The following is a 19,015-nucleotide window of genomic DNA, read 5'->3' as shown; positions in this document are numbered from 1 at the left end:
CGGCAGTTGAAGCTGCACCTGCCGGCGGAACGAGAGGACGTGACGGAGGGCGGGGTCTTTGCAGCCCAAGGGGAGAGGGCTCACCACGGAGATGGGCTTCCCCAGAGTAGAGAGGGCGGGCAACAGGGCGACATTAGGCAGGAAGGGAGGGACGGAGGTCAGGACCACACGGACCCCCAGGTCCTCCAGCGGCTCCAGGGGGACAAACACGCCCCCCACCGCCAGGCCCTTCTCCACCGCCTCCTGGGCGGCGGCCTCCGAGGCAAGGAAGAAGACCGCCTTGCCGTACATTTTGGAGGCCGCCACGATGGCCGTGGGCCCCACCACCCTCGCCAACGCCCGCACGTAGGTCTCCACGTGGGGCGAGGCGGGCACCAGGAGGCAACGGACGCCGTGCTTCCGGGTCAAGGTGGGGAAGGGGCCCCGGCCGCTGTAGATGGTACCGGAGGCGGCGGTCGGGGGAGATGACGTAGCGGCAGGCGGAGGGGCCGCCGCCACCTGGGCGTACGCTCTGGGGGCCAAGGGAGGGGCACCCGCAGAGCTGGGGGAGGGGACAGCGGGGAGGGACGCCGCGGCCGGTGGCAGGGCCGCGGTGGCAGGCTCCGCCATGGAGGGCTTTGTCTTCCTAGCGGGGCCCTTTCCCTTCTTTTTGCCCTGGCCCTTTCTGCCGGTTGGGGGGGCTCCCCCAGAGGCGGAAGGGGCGAGGGACGTGGCAGCAGCAGAGGGCACCCCATCGGTCGCCGCTGCCGGCGCCTCAGCGGTAGCGGTGGCAGGAGGTCCGGCAGAGGCGGTTGAGGTCGAGACTGGGGGGTTTTCGGGGGGAGCAGGCGGGGGAGGGGGGACAGGCGTTGTCCCAGGGGTCCCACCCACCGCGTCTCCCGCCATGCTGAGTAGGGAGGGAGGGAGAACACCGGAGAAAGGGGCGGGGGGGGGAAGGACAGGTCAACCACTCCTCCCTGCTAGGCTGTGGGCAGGGGAGGAGGGTGCCAAAACGGGTGGGGCAGATAGGGGGACTACCAAGGACTCGAGGGGGGGCGGGGGTCAGGTACCAACACAGGATCGAATTCCGGCTCCTCTAGCTGCACTAGGGGAGGGGAGGGGGAAACAAGAGCAATGGGGGGGTGCAGTGCAAGAGGGGCAACTTAAACAGGAGAGAGGCACAAGCGCGCTGATAGAGCTATGGGTGCACGAGGGGAGGGGCTAATCAGGGCAAGGGGCCGCGGAGGGAAGGTAGCAACCAGGCTGGGAGTGGGGCAGAGGGACCAAGGGGCTGGCTTTAGGGCTGGGGCAGGACAAACAAAGCTGCAAAGGGAGGTGGGCGGGGCAGGCAAACAAACTGAAGCGGGGGGGGGGCAGGGAGGCTACGAGGGGCAAATGGGGCAGGCAACAAGGGGCAAAGCTAGGGGGCCTGTTGCTGAGGGGAAGGGGTCAGTCCGGGGAGGGGGGGTGCGTGCACCCACAAGCACTTGTGCAAAGTCAATGGCTGGCTGGCTGCTGGAAGCCCAAATGGTGGCAATAGGGCGTGGCAAGCCAGGCGAGCAGCTGGGTCCCAGAGGCAGGAGCAGAGGCAGATGGTAAGCAGCCTGCGGGGGTGGTGGAGGGGGCAGCGGTGGTGGTGGGGGTAGGGGGGGGACACAGATGGACCAGGGGGCAGGCTCCACACCACACCCCCTGTGTCCCCACAAACACAGTCTAAACCCCCACCACTAGAGCACAGTTAAAGGGTTACTCAGTCTTTGGGAGCCCCCTCCACAGTGGTCTTCGGTGTTCTGTGCGCTCCCCAGCAGCCGGTGGTCTTTTCAGTCCTCTTCTCCCTCCTCCTCCAGGCTCCAGCAGCTCCCCAGGACAAACACAGCTCCAGCAGCAGTAGCAGTAGCAGCTCCTTCTCTAGCAGCCCCAGTGGCTAGGCAGGAAGGACCCCCCACAGGTGGTAGCTGTAGTGGTGGTGGTGGTGGGGTCCCGGCTTCTCCCTCCAGAGGTGGGGGAGTGGGGGCTGGCCAGCAAGGCCCCCCCCACCCCTCACTCACCCACTCAGCAGCAGTTGTAGCAGCAGCAGTCCTGGGAAGAAGCACTCCAGCCAGCAGCAGCAGCCCAGGAAAGGAAGAAGGAGCTCCAGCCAGCAAGGCAGCCAGAGAAGGGGGAGCCCTCCAGCCAGCAGGGCAGCCCAAGCAGGCAGAGCGCTCCCTCTAGCAGGGTGGACCCTGCTCCTGCCCTGAGGGGTTTAAAAGTGGCCTGGCAGGGCTTGAGAGCGGCTGCTCTCAAGGCTGGGCTGATTGGGGAAGTGGCTGCAGCTGGGGGCCACGCCCCAAACTGAGGAACAGGGCCTTATAAGAAGGCCAGGGAAGCCAGAAACCAGACAGTCTCTCTCTGCCTTCAGAGAGGGATGGGCCTGGCTGCTTAGCTTGAGACTGGATACCTGAGTGAAGCAGGGCTGGGGAAAAGGCTGAGGAGCTGGGGAGCTCCAGCCTAGAAAGCCCCAGGCTGCGGCCTAGCAGAGGGCTAACAGGTACTGGGGGTTGCAGAGGGCAGCCCAGGGGTAGGCCAAGGCAGCAGGTCCAAACCCTCCTTGCCTGTGATGAGTAGGCTGATACTGCAGTCTGCCCCAGAGTGTGGGGCTAGACAATGACTGACAGTAACCATATACTGAGGCAAGGTGGAGATAGAGGGTGGGGGTTCCCTAAGGAGGGGAGACCCAGAGAGAAAGGGGTTACTGCCAGGGGGCAGCACCCCATGTGAAAGGGCACCGGGTCCAGGGAGGGACGTGGGGGCCAGACGACAGGTGGATCACCAGCCTGCAGAGGGCGCTCTGAACGCTGGCACAGAGCTAATTCCTGGAGTCACCAGCAGGAGGCGCCGCGGGGGTGAGTCCAACCCGTTACAGAGCTCAGCTCAACACTCCAGGCTGAGTTTACAACGTTATCAGATAGAGAAATAACTTACTTGTAAATTAACCACATTGAGTCACTTTAGAAACAAAGAAACATGGAACCCCAGGGTACTAATTGTACATGGTCACTGTTCCAGAAGAATCACACTTCAAAAAGAAATTAAGTACAAGGCCTAATTAGGTTAGTATTAGAGCACAGTGAACTTTGGACTCCAGAAATATATATAATGTATTGCTCAAGGAAGACTGTCTCTCTCAATGAAATGAAAGAGTTGGACCTTGGCAATCAAACAGTTTTGCAGACTAGGCTTCTTCCAGAAGGTGAAGTGGACAATAAGGTCCCTATCCTCCCCTTACCCTCTGTTTGTAGCACTTTACTAAGTGATAGAGCGTGATTAGGCCACTGATTTTAAGTCTCCCCTTAGGAGAGTTGTAGCTTCATGTGGCTGGTGTTTCCCAAATTCCTGCAGCATCTATTCTCTTCCAGCTGTGGACTGTTGACATCACTGGGAGCAGCTAATTTGGCTCTGCTCTCCACTGACAGCTGTAGTCTCTTGTGATTTTTTCCCCCTAGTCAGCAGCCAACTCATGGTCTCTCATGGGACTCCTTTCATTTTTTAGTTCTTGGAGGATATTTTAGAGTATGCTGCAGTACCATTTGTTTTGGTTAGCCTACTTTTGACAGCTCTTTGGGCTCCCTCTTTTTTTCCACCCCATTTCTCTGGTCAGTTGGGCACTGATCCTTTGAGAAGCAAAGTGTCTCTAATGCTTTCTGGCTGCGTATTTTATTGGATTCCCATTGGTATGTATTTGGCTTGTATAGTACTTAGATCTCTGATGGTGTGGCATTGGGAGCAAACTCACTACATTGGTAGCTGCAGACTCTTTCCAACTAGAGTTTGGGCGACATGATAGAGAGACATGGTGCAGTGATCTGAGTACAAACACAGGAACCAGAAAACCCTGGAGTTCTAATTTTGACACTGATGCTAATTTGCTTCTGTGACTGTGAGCAAGTCATTTAACCTTTCACTGTCTTAGTTCACCATGTGTAAAACAAAGGTGATAGAACTTATGTGGTATGTTGTTATAAGGAATGTTTGTATGGTGCCCAGAATTCTCCTGAATCTAAGCAAATAAGTCAGTAATAAGTATTATTGTTAAAACGCAACATACAGCCTATATTCTCAGCAATGGGAATATTGAGCAGACTAACAGTCATTTGTTTCCCTTTTCATGTTGGTAACAGGCTTGAGCTTAGTTAGAAACTTCTGGGACTTACAAAACACCTTCAACTCTACTTTTTGCAAGGGCCCATGCTGTCACAGATCCGAGTGATATTTCAATTTGTTGCTCAGGAAGAGATTTTAAACCCCTTTTATTTGTATCTTACTGTTGTTCCTCTCATAGAATGACTATCTGAAGGAAGAACAGCTGGGACACATCCGCAGTCTGCTAAGCAACTTGAAAACACAGGACAAAGAACTAGAGCAAAAGGAGGTTGTAACCAGGGATGATGTAGAGGCAGCAATGAGGGAGAAATGGCAGTATTTTAGGGACCAAGAAGTGCTTCTGAAAGGTGAGTAGTAAGTTAGTTATGGAAGTGCTGTTTGCAGTTTTCCATAGTTAGGATTGAGTTGAATTTTGTACTAAAGCAGCACCACCTAACCCCAGTCTGGTGTCAGGCTGCTAGCATCTTCCTCAGTTTCCCCTCACTCAAGTTGCATCTCCCAACCTTCCAGCCTGGTTTGATTGCCACAGTGTTTTGGCCAGCAAAGTCAGTAAAGAGAAATTCCCTGAAAGGTATCCACATTGAAAAAACACAACGCGGCCTTCCACCCTCAGTCTCAAACTGGGCACAGCCTCCTCCTTCCTGAGGGCTTGTCTTTTCAGACGATTTCAGAACTCTTCAGCTTGCCCTCTGGGATCAGCTTTCTGCCCTTCCCTGGCTCTGCTCAGTCTCTTCCTTCAGACCAGGGCCATCCCCAGGGGGGAGCAGGGCCAGGGACATAGGCGCTGAGTTTCTAATCTGCTGGGGAATGCTCCCCTTGGCTCCGCCCCCATTCCACTCCTTCCCCCCAGGCCCCGCCCACCTCTTCCCACCCTGCCTCTTCCCTGCCCAGTTCTGCCCCCTCCCGCAAGTACTCTGCACTCTCGCTCCTCTCTCCTCCCCCCACCAACACCGCCTGACACTGCGAAACAGATGATCCACGGCAGGTGGTAGGTGCTGGAAGGGGGAGGGGAGGCGCTGATCGGCGAGGCCCGCTGGCAGGCAGGAGGGGCTGGGGGGAGGGGGAAGTTCTGATAGGGGGTCTCTTCTTCACTCTCCTCCCCACCGCTCGCCTCCCCATTTGCCTCCTCACCCTGCTTGTCTACCCACCTCCCGCCTCCCTCCCCTCCTGCACAGGGCCCCCCAAATTGCAGGGCCCAGGGCAGTCGCCATACCCAAGAGATGGCTCTACGTCAGACCCTCCTTTAGGGGATTCGTTTGGGTCTCTTCCCAGTCTCCACCAAGCATCAATTCCCAGCACTGGCTCTCCACAGTCCTCTGTCTTATCTCCACTCCAGAAGGCCTGATTTAGCCTCATGACCTGCCTCTCATGTGACTTTGATCATTTTCTCCACATGGGAAAGTGAGTGAAGTGTGTTACTGGTGGGAGTGGACTCCTCATCTTCACTTAAGGGCCAGTCACCATGTGACACAGAGATTCAACCTATTGGTTACATAGAAAGAATACAGCTTTACCCCCCAAAATTACAGTACTTACTCTTTGAGTACACTATGAATTGTCCGGGAATTTACACATAAATCAGTAAATCAGCTTATTGGTTTGAGTTATAATTAATTTTAAATGATTCCTGTAAGAAATTAGGCACCTTGTGTTGGTCCTTTTATGTCTCAAGTTATAATGGAATAACACAGACTCTTCAAATTTTCCATGTAGTTAAAACTCATTGAAATGTTGTGCATTGAATACATGTAGAGATTCTTTTAAGATTAGTAGCCATTTATTGCTCTTATGCTTCACAGCTGAAAGTTTCTTTTTCCTCAGAGGCTGAGGAATAATGTTCTACTACAGAAATTCCCAGCACTGCCCTCTTTCGAACTGGCTGCCATTTCCTATTGTTCTTAGCAGGACTGGTGCCCTCAGTTTAAAATGGTCTCTTTCAAAATGTCCATGGTCACCTATTGTTCCCAACCAGGTGAGACCAGGCTGCACTCAGGGAAAATGGTGGCCCCTGAGAATGTAGAGGGCCAGGATTTTGTAATAAGTTATAGGATATGATATTTCCTCCTCCACTCCCATTGAAAACTCCCTAACTGAAAAAAAATTGATACAAAAAATTGACAGAAAAAAGGATTCACCCTTCTGGTTTTGTTATTTTAATAGAGCTACACTCCAAGATAAATGAAGCTGACCATAAATTAGTGGTAAAACAGGCTGAGAAGGATTACTGGTTAGAGTACAAAAATGTGGGAAGTGGAGAACATGCCAGACAGATCAAGCTCCTAGAAAATGATATCCACGGACTCAAAGATGACCTTGTGCAAATGACAGGTCAGTATGGCAAGATCAATACAAGTACATATAGTGCATAAATAAGCTACAATCTTCATTTGCAGAAAGTAATTTGTGCTCAGACTAATTACATCCATTTAAGCCAAAATATTTAATCCTATATATCTGTATGTAGGCAACTAAATAAAAGCAACTTACTTTTCCGAGGTGCTCCACTGAAGTCCAGGGAGTGTTGCAGATGTGCAATACCTTTGAAAATCAGGCTGCTTTTACATAGGTGGCTAAAAACAGATTATGGAGCCTAATTTTAGGTACCTTAGTTTGAAAGTGTTGGTTTGTGCTCATCGTGTACCATGCGTCACAGGTTTCCATTTGAAAGCTCCTTTAACACAGGAGAAATTTTAGATCATTTTGGGGATTGGTGAAATTCAGATCTAGTATAATCAGGTGCCCATGGAGCTTCACCTGATTACGCAAGAACTGCATTTAGCCTACTGGTAACAAAGTCCCCTATTTGCAGCTTTGCAAAATCCTCAACATAAATATGTGCAAATTCAAGGCACAGTTTAAGTTCTTATGGAGCATATGTAAGAGCTTAGATAAACAGTAGTGATGTGTGCTCTATAAAACCATTATATAGATTCATCTGTATAGAGGACTTTTAAATAATATGCCAGTTATTTAGGTGTTATGTAACTCTTATTATTTAAAAGAAAGTCCTGATTTTTTTTCCCCTTGTAACACTCTTAGTATTCATTACCACAGCCAAGCAGCTGGTAGTGACAGGCAGCGACACCACTGTGAGAATGGTCCCCGTACAGTCGGTGCCAACTATTACCAAGCATCAAGTGCTGCAGATAAGAACCATTCTATTATTCTCTTTGGCTTCCCCAGGGTAATTGTTCTGAAAACATACTTTATCTTGATAAAGATCTGAACTGTTTTTCCTATTGCATATTAGCCTGTCAGTTAGTATTTTAAGTAACTACCAAGGAAAGACTGGTATTTTGCACTTTGTCTTTTCCCTGTTTTAAATCAGTTCAAAATGTTATTGCACCAAGATGTAAAGCAGAAAATAGAATGAACATTTATATAGATTCATCGATCTTTAAGGCCAGAAGAGACCATTATGATAATCTAGTCTCTTTCATACAGTGATTCTTGCATCTAATCCAATAATGTGTTTGAACTAAAGCATATTTTTAGAAAGATTTACTGTTATTTATATTGCTGTAGCATTTAGGAGCCCTAGTCATGCACCAGGACCCCATTTTGCTGGGTGCCATACAAACACAAAGACAGTCCCTGCCCGAAGGAGCTTACAGTCAAAAGACAAGAGACAAAAAATGGTGGTTCTTTAAGTGACTGCACATGTCCATTCCATTTCAGATGTGTGTACGCCCAATGCACAGTTGTCAGATTTTTACTTCAGTGGTACCCATCAAGGTGGCACATGTGCCCTTGCACTGCTGGACCATGGCAGAAATGGCAGAGCTGCCCTGAACATTCCTCAGTTCCTTCTTATTGCCTGTGATGGAGGTTGGAGCATTCCCCATGCTTCTACAAGCTTTCCCTTGCTTCTAGTGTTGTATAGAGTTGGTACTTGATTAACAGCTAATAGTTTTAGGGTTAGGATAGTTTAATAGTAGCTTTCCTTTTATTGGGGTACTTTTTGTACTCTTAAGTTCCTGACATTTGGGAACTAGTGAGCCACACTCCAGGTGCCTGAAGTGCCTAGGAAAACCTCATGTCCAAGACAGGTACCAAATATGCAGGGACTTTAAGCTCAAAACTACAAAAAGGATAGGAAATCAGACTAAAAAGGATAGGAAATCAGTCACTGCTCTGGGGTTCCCGCTGCTGGCCCCCTGCCAGCTGGGGTCCCACTGCTGGCCTGGGTGAAGGAACCCCAGGCTGGCAGCGGGCTGAGACCCCGTCTGGCAGAAGCCGGTGGCCGGAACCCCAGAGTGGCGGTGCGCTGAGCCGCTCAGTCACTGCTCTGGGGTTCCAGCTGCTGGCCCCTTGTCAGCCGGGGTCCCCGCCACAGCCCCACTCACCTTGCTTTCAGTTGGAGTTCCAGCGCAGGCTCCCTGCCAGCCAGGGTCCAGGCTTCCAGCCCTGCTCAGCCTTACCAGCCGCCAGCTCCACTCACCTCAGCGGCTGATCTGGGGTTCCAGCCACTGACTTCCTGCCAGCTGGTTAACAACTGATCACTCAGAAGCCTGTGTGCAGCCTAAAGTATCCAAATACGTGCCAGACATTGGAAAACTCAGCAAGGAAAAGCAAGGGCAAGGATCACACTAAACTGATAAGATCTGCATTTTAATTTAATTTTAAATAAAGCTTCTGAAATATTTTGAAAACCTTGTTTACTTTACATATAACAGTAGTTTGGTTATATAGACTTAGAGACCTTCTAAAAAACGTTCAAATGTATTACTGGCACGCAAAGCCTTAAATTAGAGTGTATAAATGAACACGCGGCACAGCACTTCTGAAAGGTTGCCGACCCCTGGTCTAACCTGTTCTTACAATGTCTCCAATGACTGAGATTGTACAACATCCCTAGGTAATTATTCCAGTTCTTAACTACCCTTACAGTTAGGAAATTTTTCCTAATGTCTAACTTAAATCTCTCTCGCTGCAATTTAAACTCATTACTTCTTGTCCTGTCCTCAGTGATTAAAGAGAACAATTTATCACCCTCCTCTTTATAACAACCTTTTACATACTTGAAGACTGTTATCATGTCTCCTCTCAGTCTTCTCTTCTCCAGACTAAACAAACCCAAGTTTTACAGCCTTTCTTCTTAGATCATGTCTTCTAGACCTTTAGTCATTTTTGTTGCTCTCTTCTGAACTTTCTCCAATTTGGCCTCCTCTTTCCCAAAGTGTGGTGCCCAGAACTGGACACAATACTCCATCTGAGGCCCTCACTGCTAGATAGAGTGGAAAAATTACTTCTCGTGTCATGTGTACAACACTCCTGCTAATCCATCCCAGAATGATATTCACTTATTTTGCAACAATATTGTATTGCTGACTCATATTTAGTTTGTGATCCACTATAACCCCCAAATCCTTTTCTGCAGTATTCCTTCCTCGGCAGTCATTTCCCATTTTGTATTTGTGCAATTGATTGTTCCTTCCTAATTGTAGAACTTTGCATTTGTCCTTCTTGAATTTGATCCTATTCCTTTCAGTCCGTTTCTCCAGTTTGTCAAGATCATTTTTGAATTCTAATCCTGTACTCCAAAGTTCTTGGAACTCCTCCCATCTTGATATCATCCGCAAACTGTATAAGTGTACTCTCTATGCCATTATCCAAATAATTTATGAAGATATTGACTAGAACCGGCCCCAGAACAGATTCCTGCAGGACCCCACCTGATATGCCAGGGGTGGGCAAACTACGGCCTGGGGGCCACATCCAGCCCTTCAGACATTTTAATCTGTCTCTCGAGCTCCTGCCAGGGAGCAGGGTCCGGGGCTTGCCCCACTCTGGTACTCCAGCTGGGGGCTTGCCCTGCTCCGCATGTGCTGTGGCTCTGTGGGGCTCCCAGAAGCAGTGGCATGTCTCCCCTCCGGCTCCTATGCATAGGGTCACCCATGGGGCTCTGGCTAAGGTTCCCAGATAATGGGAGCTGCAATCAGAGCTGCAGAGGCAGCGCCTGCAGATAGGGCAGCGTGCTGAGCTGCCTGGCTGCGCCTCCATGTAGGAGCTGGAGGGGGACATGCCGCTGCTTCCCGGAGCTGCTTGCAGTAAGCGCTGCCTGGAGCCTGCACCCCTGATCCGCTCCTGCACCCCAACCCCCTGCCCCGACCCCCCTCACGTCCTCCAAATCCCTTGGTCCCAGGCCGGAGCACCATCCTGCAGCCTCAGCCCCACCCCCACCCCAGACCCTGTACTGCCCGCCGGTCATCCCCTCCTGCACCCCTGACCCAGCCCGGAGCCCCCTCCCGCACCCTGAACTCCTCATTTCTGGCCCCACCCCAGAGCCTGTACCCCCAGCTGGAGCCCTCACCCTCACCCTCTCCTGCACCCCAACCCCCAATTTCATGAGCATTTATGGCCCGCCATGCAATATCCATACCCAGATGTGGCCCTCGGGCCAAAAAGTTTGCCCACCCCTGTGATATGCCCTTCCAGTTGATTGTGAACCATTGATAACTACTCACTGAGTTTGGTTTTTCAAACCATGGTGTACGAACCTTACAATAGGTTCGTTTAGGTCAGTGGTTTTCAACCTGCGTTCTGTGGACCCCTGGGGGTCTGCAGACTATGTCTAAGGGGTCTGCAAAAGGTTGTCATTATCATAGAACATTGGTTTTCAACTGTGGTCCATGGACCACTGGGGGTCCCAGACTATGTCTAAGATTTCCAAAGGGGTTCACACCTCCATTCAAAAATTTTTAGGTGTTTGCAATTGAAAAAAGTTGAAAACCACTGGTCTAGGCTGTATTTCCCTAGTTTGCTTATGAGAAGGTCATGAGAGAGAGTATCAGAAGCCTTACTAAAGTCGAGATATATCACATCTACTGCTCCCCCACCCCCAGGATCCAGAAGGCTTGGCAGCCTGTCAAAGAAGGATATTAGGTTGTTTCAACATGATTTGTTCTAGACAAATCCATGTTGACTGTCACTTATCACCTTATTATCGTCTAGGTGCTTACAAATTGATTGCTTGTTTATTTGCTCCATTATCTTTCTGGGAACTGAAGTTAAGATTTTGATGATTCCCCATTGACTATTACTCTTTGAGATTTGTCAGTTGGCCAGTTCTTAATCCACTTAACGTGTGCTCTATTAATATTGTGTAGTGCCAATTCTTTAATCAGAATGTTGGGCAATATAAAGCGAAAGCCTTACAAAAGTCTAAGACTATGTCTACACTACAAGCTAAAGGTGTGATTCCCCTGTTCATGTGCATATACTAATCCTAGCTTTCATTGACCGAGCGTGAGCATACATAGTGGAGGCATGGCTGAGCGGTGCCAAGTACGTACTCACCATTTTCAGTTGGGTTTGCGTGCCTTTGCTGCTGTTGTCTGTGAAACCAGGGCTACACTGTTATGTCGACTTGCACTCTCTTTCACTGAGCTGTCACAAGTCTGTGTACATGAGCAGAGGAAGCACATTCCTAGCTCATAGTGTAGATATATCCTCTCTATATAGGATATAAAATCATACAAAGCACAGGACTTGGTGGTGATGGGGGCTTGGGCTAGCCACCTGGGTACATACTCTGACTCCCTCTTGGGTTTGTACTTGTGTTGCTCACCCAGGCTGAAGCCTGTGCCTCCACATCTACACTACTCTTTTTACCCATGCTAGCTAGAGTAAACCTAGCATGGTACATTTCCCTGTGCTACACTCACATCCTCACGGCAATATCAACATGCACTAAAGAGGTGCTGGCTGTAGTGTCCTGTGAGCTCAGTAACACCGAGTCAGTTATCTCATCATCTGCAGAGGGAATCAGTGTCACCTAATGACTTCTGCTTTGCTTTGAAAGAATATTATAGACATACTCTGGAAACGACAAAAGAAAAAATGGACAAATTGGTTGAGAAACAAATGAACGAAAAGAAAGAATGGGCTACTGAGGTACTTTTTCTGCTTTTATACTGAATGCTAATCGCGTCTTGATTACAAATACTCATTCTCTTATTGATTTTAAACTGGATTGTAAAAAAAAGACTGACTTGGGCTTTCATTAGTGGAATGACGGTATCTTATGGGTTGGAACAAAATAAAATGAACTGTAAAATATTTTGTTGGCCAATATTGTAGTGTTCTTTATTCAAAGAGCTTTTCCAAATGTCAGTAGCATCATCCCTATTTTAGAGTTGGGGAAACTGAGGCACAGAGGCTCACTCAAGAACTTGACATTTTTACTGGGAATTTAATTTTGAAAAATAAAAATTAGTGAAAATTTCTAAGAGTGTGGGATTTACAATAAAATGTTGAATTTGTAATAAAAAATACAGAAAGTGGCATGTTTTACATTTACAGACAAATGTTAATGTCCAAATATTGATATTTCTCACAATTTAAAAGTCTCAAAAAATAAATGTAAACATGAACGTGTGGAACACAAAAAGGCAAATACAGAGTTTCAGTTTAGAATTTCAACTTAAATAACTTGACATTTCAAAAAATCATGAATTAAGTATTTTCGGAATGCTGTCTTTGCAGAAACAAAACTGGCAATGATCAAAGCCCTTCTCCTGCAAACACATATTCTTAGTTTCAAACATTTGAGTGGTCCCACTGAAGTTAAACATGTGCATAAGTGTTTGCAAGTTTGAAGTGTTAGTATGTTCTTTTCTTGAAGTTTTATATCATATTGTTTTCTCACTCAAGAATTAAGATTGATCCAAGAGTGGACCAAAATGGTCAGAAAGTTAGAAAAACATACTTCAGAAACTGGTAGGTTTCATCAATATATGTGAGATCTGATTCTTCTCTCATCTATACCAGTGTTAGTATCCAATTAACAAAGTGATCTATGCTGATGGATCTGTATGTCCATCAGTAGGATTCCACACTTCATTAGATCTTTTTGAAGATTAGAGGTTTAGCTTCACTGACTTCAGTTAAGTTACTCCTGATTTACAATGGTGTGAGAAGAGAATCAGACCCATGGATTGTAAACATGTGATGTTAAACAACGGATTCCTGGTAGTTCATTTCTTACGTGAGTCAATAATGAAGACAAACCTCTGATCCTGCAATCAAATTCACTAGTACAGACCTCTGTACCTGAAAGGCGCCCCAAAGGATCAGGGCCACAACACTGAATTTGTGGTATTGCCGTCCTTCCGTTGCAAAAGTCTGATTTCACACAGATAAGATTATGACTTCAGTGCAGGATAAATCAGAAATAGCAGATATGGAGGGGAGGGAGAAAGCTCTTATTTAGGGAAACTCATATCAGAAATAATAACTGGTCACAAATTGTATTGGACTGGAACATCTGTAAGGAATAGCTGATTTGAGGGCTAACCCTCCTGCCTACCCCATGGCAGAGCCCCTTCAAGTCTCCCGAGAGAATGGTATAGGGGAACCTTGCACAGTTTCTAGTTCCCTGTGTGGATATTTCCTGCCTAGAGGACTAAACTGCTCATTAGAAATGTTTTCCTCAAGTATGTGCCATTGTCAAAGTTCTGTCTTCAGAGAAGATCTGAAATTCTGTTTTCTCAGAATGCCGTAAAGCACATTGACAAAACCAGTCACAGGGAGATTGAAGAAAACGAATGGCTGAAGGAAGAGGTAAAAGGAGTATCTGGTTTTTCACGCCATGATAATTAGGGTTTGAATTTAGTGGTGGTCTGTAGTCATCACTTTGCTTCTTATTGTAGGCCTCTAAGGCCTTCAGCGAGAAAGGTGAGCAGGATGTTGTCCTAAGTAAGCCACAGTTGTGAGGGAAAGACAGGTTCTCTGTTTGTGACATCAGCATGTCAAGATGCATATCCTGTCACAATTTCAGTGACAGCCAGAATCATGGCTCTGCTAGTGACTACACCACTCCATACAATCAACTGTTTAATAAGTAGAAATGTACGAGATCATCCAGTATACAATTTTAGGACTCCAGTCCTTCAAACGTTTACAGAATGTAGTTTAAATTTGTATTAAAAGCCTAGTGTTGCAATTTTGCAATAAAATAGGCACCAGCTTCCTCTGGGCTTGGGACGTACTCAACCCCCCGCTTCGCCCCAGACCTCGCCCCCACCTGACCCATTCATACCCCCACCCCCATCCCGCCTCTTCCTGCCCCTGCTCTGCCTCAGACCCCCACCCCCACCCATCCTTTCTCCCAAGTCCCCACCCCACCTCTTCCCACCCAGTTATGCTCCCTCCTCTGAGCGTGCCCCGTCCCCGCTCCTCCCCCTTCCTCCCAGAGCCTCCTGCATGGTGTAAAACAGCTGATTGGGGGGGTGGGAGGTGTTGGGAGGAAGGGGGGGAGGAGTTGATTGGTGAGGCTGCTGATGAGCAGGCGGTGCGGGGGAAGGGGGAAGCTGGCTGTCAGTGGGTGCTAAGCACCTGCTAATTTTTTTCCGTGGGTGCTCCAGGGCCGGAGTCAGTGCTTATGATTCCGGATGAGGTCTCACCAGTGCCTTAACACTTCCGTGTCTCTATTGGAAATGCCCATGACCTGTCCAAGACTTTTACTAGTATATATCCCTAACTAAAACTTGAGCAGGGGGGCTGCAGGTGCTGGGGGGGCGGGAGGGAGGTGGACCAGAGATTCCACTGGTGCAAGTGAAGGTGGCCCGGGACCCCTGCTGGTGCTGGGGTGCGAGGGTTGGTGGGGCTGGCTCCCTACCCAGCTCCGCCTGTCCCTGCAGCTCCGAGGTGGCGGAGAGGCCAGGGGACTCCGCATGCTGCTCCTGCCACAAGTGCCGGCTGTGCAGCTCCCATTGGCCAGGAACTGCAGTCAATGGGAGCTGCGGGGGCGTGGCCTGTGGACACAGGCAGCGCGCAGAGCCTCTCTGGCCCTTCCGCCTAGGACTAGCTACAGGGTCATGCCCGTGGGAACCGGGGAGCCCCCTGCCCAGGTAAGTGCCCCCCCAACACCCCACCAACCCCTAGCCCCCTCCCACACACCCAAACTGTTGCTGCTGGCCTACAGGCTACCCGGCTTGGGCAGCCCCTGAGCCAGCACCGGCTGCTACAGACTCGCAGCCTTACTCATAGTCATCTTACTCATAGATTCAGGTCTTCCTCCTCTTGACCTTCTGTGTTGTCTAAGGCAACAGAGGGAGCTAGTGTGACACGGGATAAGAACTCAGAAAGCTGCTGGATCGTGACCCTTTGTGCAGGTCCCCCTCTCTTTCAAGATTACCTCATGGTTTTTCTCATCTGTGACAGGTTGAAATATACCGAAAGGAAGTAAGTGACTTGGAAGCATCTGCTCAGCTACTAGAAGAAGAAAATATATATATGATTAGGAGCCTGTTTAACTGCAGACTTCAAAATCTTAAAATATCAGGGTAAGAATGGTTCCATTTACAGATGTAGGCCCAGATCCTCAAAGGTATTTAGACGCGTAACTTCCATTGAGTTCAGTGGGCATTTGAAGCCTACATACCTTTGAGAATCTGGGTCCTAGAAACTACTTCTGCTGCCTCCACAGCCATTCAGTGTCCCTGGGCAGCAGAACCAATGCAGCTTTCCTATCCAAAAGAGGCAGGATTTGAGGATGTTGGGGGCATGATTTGAAGCTCAGCTACCTTGTAACTCTGTATGCACCAGCACATAGGGATCCGGATGTGGGGGTGGAAGAGCTGGATTATCTCCTGCTGTACAGATCACACACCACCCCCGGCTGGGAGGAAGAATTCCTTCTTGCCACACCCCCCCCCTATATCTAGCTGTGCAGGCTGGACACTAGGGCATAGCTCTGCTCCTTATTGTTGGTTCAAATATTTGAGGGCGTGAAGGCTAATGTGCTAATTTAGTTTTTTCACTCCCAAGTACCGCAGGTGGCGTGCTGTACTAAGCAGAAATAAGGAAGAGGCTCTTTCATGGCACTGTAAGGGTACATTGCACAGCTTAAAGTTCCTTCACATCTAATGGCACTAACTTATTCCTCAAAAGAGGATTAATTTAGCACATGTGGTATCATAACCTCTGGTGTTACACACTATGTTTATCACTCATCTCTTTACTGTCCCTGCCCCGGGATTTCAGCCCTGCTGTAGCAGTCACATCTTAACCACAAAACAGGGTCTCTAACTCTCCTTGCTAGAAGAACCTTGGACTGCTTCTAAGTGAAGACTTTCAGCTCTGGTCTGGACCATGTACTGATCCGAGACTGCATTTGTTTTCTTTGAATTTTATGGCAGACTTGAATTAGGGATACAAAAGAGCATAGTCATTAAGCTACCTGGCTGCCTCAATCACATTTTTAAACTATTGCATTATTCTGAGCTTGCAATTAAATGTCAGATGGCTTTTCGAGTACGTCTTTTCTGAAAACAAGGCATAGTTAATTGTTCCACTTTCTAGGGAAATATGTTCAGAGCTCTAATGTCATGTGTTTTTTTTTAAATTCCATAGGCATTTATTTCTTACCCAGGGAGCTGGCCTGCAAGTTCAAGGAGAGGAATTGCTTAGTGAGGACTTGGAAGGACTACAGTGTAGAGATTATGCAGGTAATGCACATGTCAAAAAGTCATGGAACTTTATAAGTAATCTTACATTAAGCGCTTTTCGTCTGCAAAGTCCTTTGCAAACATTCTAGTGTACATGGTGATCATTTAATCTACCACTGAAATGCAGTTACCTCGGGTTTAGCAGCCTGTACAGCAGCTGTACATCACAGTGCAGGACAGGAAGAAAATAATACACTATTGTGTTAAGTGAAATAGATATTTAGGTCAGTAGGATGTAGTTTCCCAATATGGAACTGGGCCAGGCCAGATTGCTAGGATCAACTGCCTTGTGCAAAAAGATGCCTTGGATTTTTACTGCCCACGAATCATCATATACTGTCTTACATCTCATCCCAAAGATGTTCCCTCCAGCAGTACAGTGACCTATGGTCTAAGAGGATGGTCTCAGTGTGTCTGTCCAAGACACATGTGGAATTAACTGACAATTTGAGAGATATTCCACTGGATTGTGCGATATAAAGTGGTGCTATTGGTAGAGCAGCAGTATCTCAGCGGCTTGCATGTGCATTATGGCATAAAACTATTTACTCTTGTCCATTGCTCTTTTTTTACCTGTCCATAGTGTATATTTGGGAGTCTCCCTGGCAACCTCATAGTAAAGATTACAAACAATTTCCATGATAAACCTTATTTCTAACCTTCACAAAGTATAACCCCATTACATCTCATTGGACTTCCCCCCAAAAGCAAAGACAGATGCTGGAGATGAAAGCACCAAGAGCACAGCACCCCTAGCCATAGAGAAGGAAGTGTTTTCAGATACTCAGTCTGAGGCAGAGGCCGAGAAGCAGGAAGACAGCTATGAGGATCTGCGGGGAGAGCCAATGGCTTCTGCTCTCAACTACCTATTGTATGAAGATGAAAAAGATATCCAGGTAAAGGATAAAATCAATGGGGCTTCTTTCACTTACCCTGGCGCTAGCTTTTTTTAATCAGGAAATGAGCTACCAGCAGCACTAGTTCAGCTTTCAGTACTGTTATGGCGAAAGGTGCTGTTGGCTTCCATATTTGGGGTTATAGATATACTGTATAAGCAGCCAGGGTGACACTCCCCATGAAAAGAGTTGGAGATGCTGCACCCCAAGTGTGGGGTATTGTGTGGGTTCAAATGCTCTCCTTTGTCTGGATCTTAGACCTTTCTGAAGTTGGGGTTGGGAAGGGTAAATGGCCAGGCCACCTCTTCCAGACCTCACTGTCTGCGGGGAGGCTTGGGCTATGTCTACATTGCACTTTTCTTATTCAAACTTTTGTTGGTCAGGGGTGTGAAAAAAAACACTTTGTCCGTGGGAAATGCCCTCCCGCTGACAAAGCTACCATCCCTCATTGGGGCTGGTTTTAATTTGTCGGCAGGAGAGCTCTCGGCTACACGGCACACCTTACGGTGGCAAGGCTTGAGTGGCACAGCTGTGCCACTGTAAACTGCGCAGTGTAGACATCCCCTTGGACTAGGGCTTCCCAGGTGTAAGTGCAAAGGGGCACAGAGTGTATTTAAGGCTATTGAATCCCAGACTGAGTTGGCAGGGCTGGCAGTTGGAACGGGAACCTTTTTTTACTTGTAAACTAAGTACATTTGATATGGAAATTGTTGAACATGGAACCCCTTGAGGACATCTTTACCGAGTCTCTTTAAAAAGGAAAACAATCATCTTCTGAAGTGCCTCTATTTTGTCATGCAATTGCTGATGAACAACAATATTCCCTCTCTCTTCTGCAACTCCAGGAATACTCAAAACTGGGTCCCCTGGGGACGAAACTGATGAGTGCAGTGGGAAGAGCCATGCCTATTCATGAAGAATTGAGAGAAATGTCAAGCAAATGCCAGTTTGAAGAGAGTTTTGATACCTATAAATCAGAGGGCCACATCACATACCGCATGATCAAATCTGTATTTACTTAGGAACAAAAGGTCCTGGTTGGTTAAAAATAGTCTAATTTATGTTGCTCGTTTAGAAATGTAATTTGAAGTTCATTAAATCTTTGATCTGTTTTCCAGGTAATCTGTGACACAATGCTTTATGGAAGCTCTTTTCTTAAATACCGAAAGAATTAAATATTAGACTATTTAAATAGCTGGCTGCATTAACAGGAATGTCTCTAGATGGCTAATATAAAGGTTTCTTTCCTTAGTACTATAGACGGTGGGCATGAACCTGCACATTCCTTGTGCAATGTAAACTCCCAGTAATGTAGATGGGGAGTAGCTAACGCAGGATCAGGGTCAATATTTGACTTCTCTGGTCCCTACTTGCAGTCTTCCAGATACAGAATTCTAGTTTGATTAGACAGGACAAACAGATAAACATAGGCTGACATAAAAGGTGGAAGCTGCTAAGTATTTACTACTCGGTTTAAGCAAAGTACAGTATGTTGAGAATAATCCAAACTATTGCCAAAATATTTGGTTGAATGATTTTATTTTCACC

General features: G+C 47.8%; 1 protein-coding gene across 1 annotated transcript in view; it reads left to right on the top strand.

The window, feature by feature from the left end:
• Positions 1-19,015, top strand: part of CCDC83 (coiled-coil domain containing 83) — a 43,669-nt gene extending 24,654 nt beyond the window's left edge. The window contains exons 4-11 of the mRNA XM_045020472.1: positions 4,298-4,466; positions 6,280-6,447; positions 11,924-12,015; positions 13,615-13,683; positions 15,286-15,407; positions 16,477-16,571; positions 17,280-17,467; positions 18,313-19,015. Of these exons, the coding sequence (XP_044876407.1) occupies positions 4,298-4,466; positions 6,280-6,447; positions 11,924-12,015; positions 13,615-13,683; positions 15,286-15,407; positions 16,477-16,571; positions 17,280-17,467; positions 18,313-18,489 (1,080 nt within the window). The 3' untranslated portion in view covers positions 18,490-19,015. The remainder of the gene's footprint in view (positions 1-4,297; positions 4,467-6,279; positions 6,448-11,923; positions 12,016-13,614; positions 13,684-15,285; positions 15,408-16,476; positions 16,572-17,279; positions 17,468-18,312) is intronic.

The sequence above is a fragment of the Mauremys mutica genome, chromosome 1 (assembly GCF_020497125.1).
Source record: "Mauremys mutica isolate MM-2020 ecotype Southern chromosome 1, ASM2049712v1, whole genome shotgun sequence".
Taxonomy (NCBI): domain Eukaryota; kingdom Metazoa; phylum Chordata; order Testudines; family Geoemydidae; genus Mauremys; species Mauremys mutica.
Note: the sequence above shows the minus strand (reverse complement) of the source record. Positions and strands in the feature narration are given on the sequence as shown.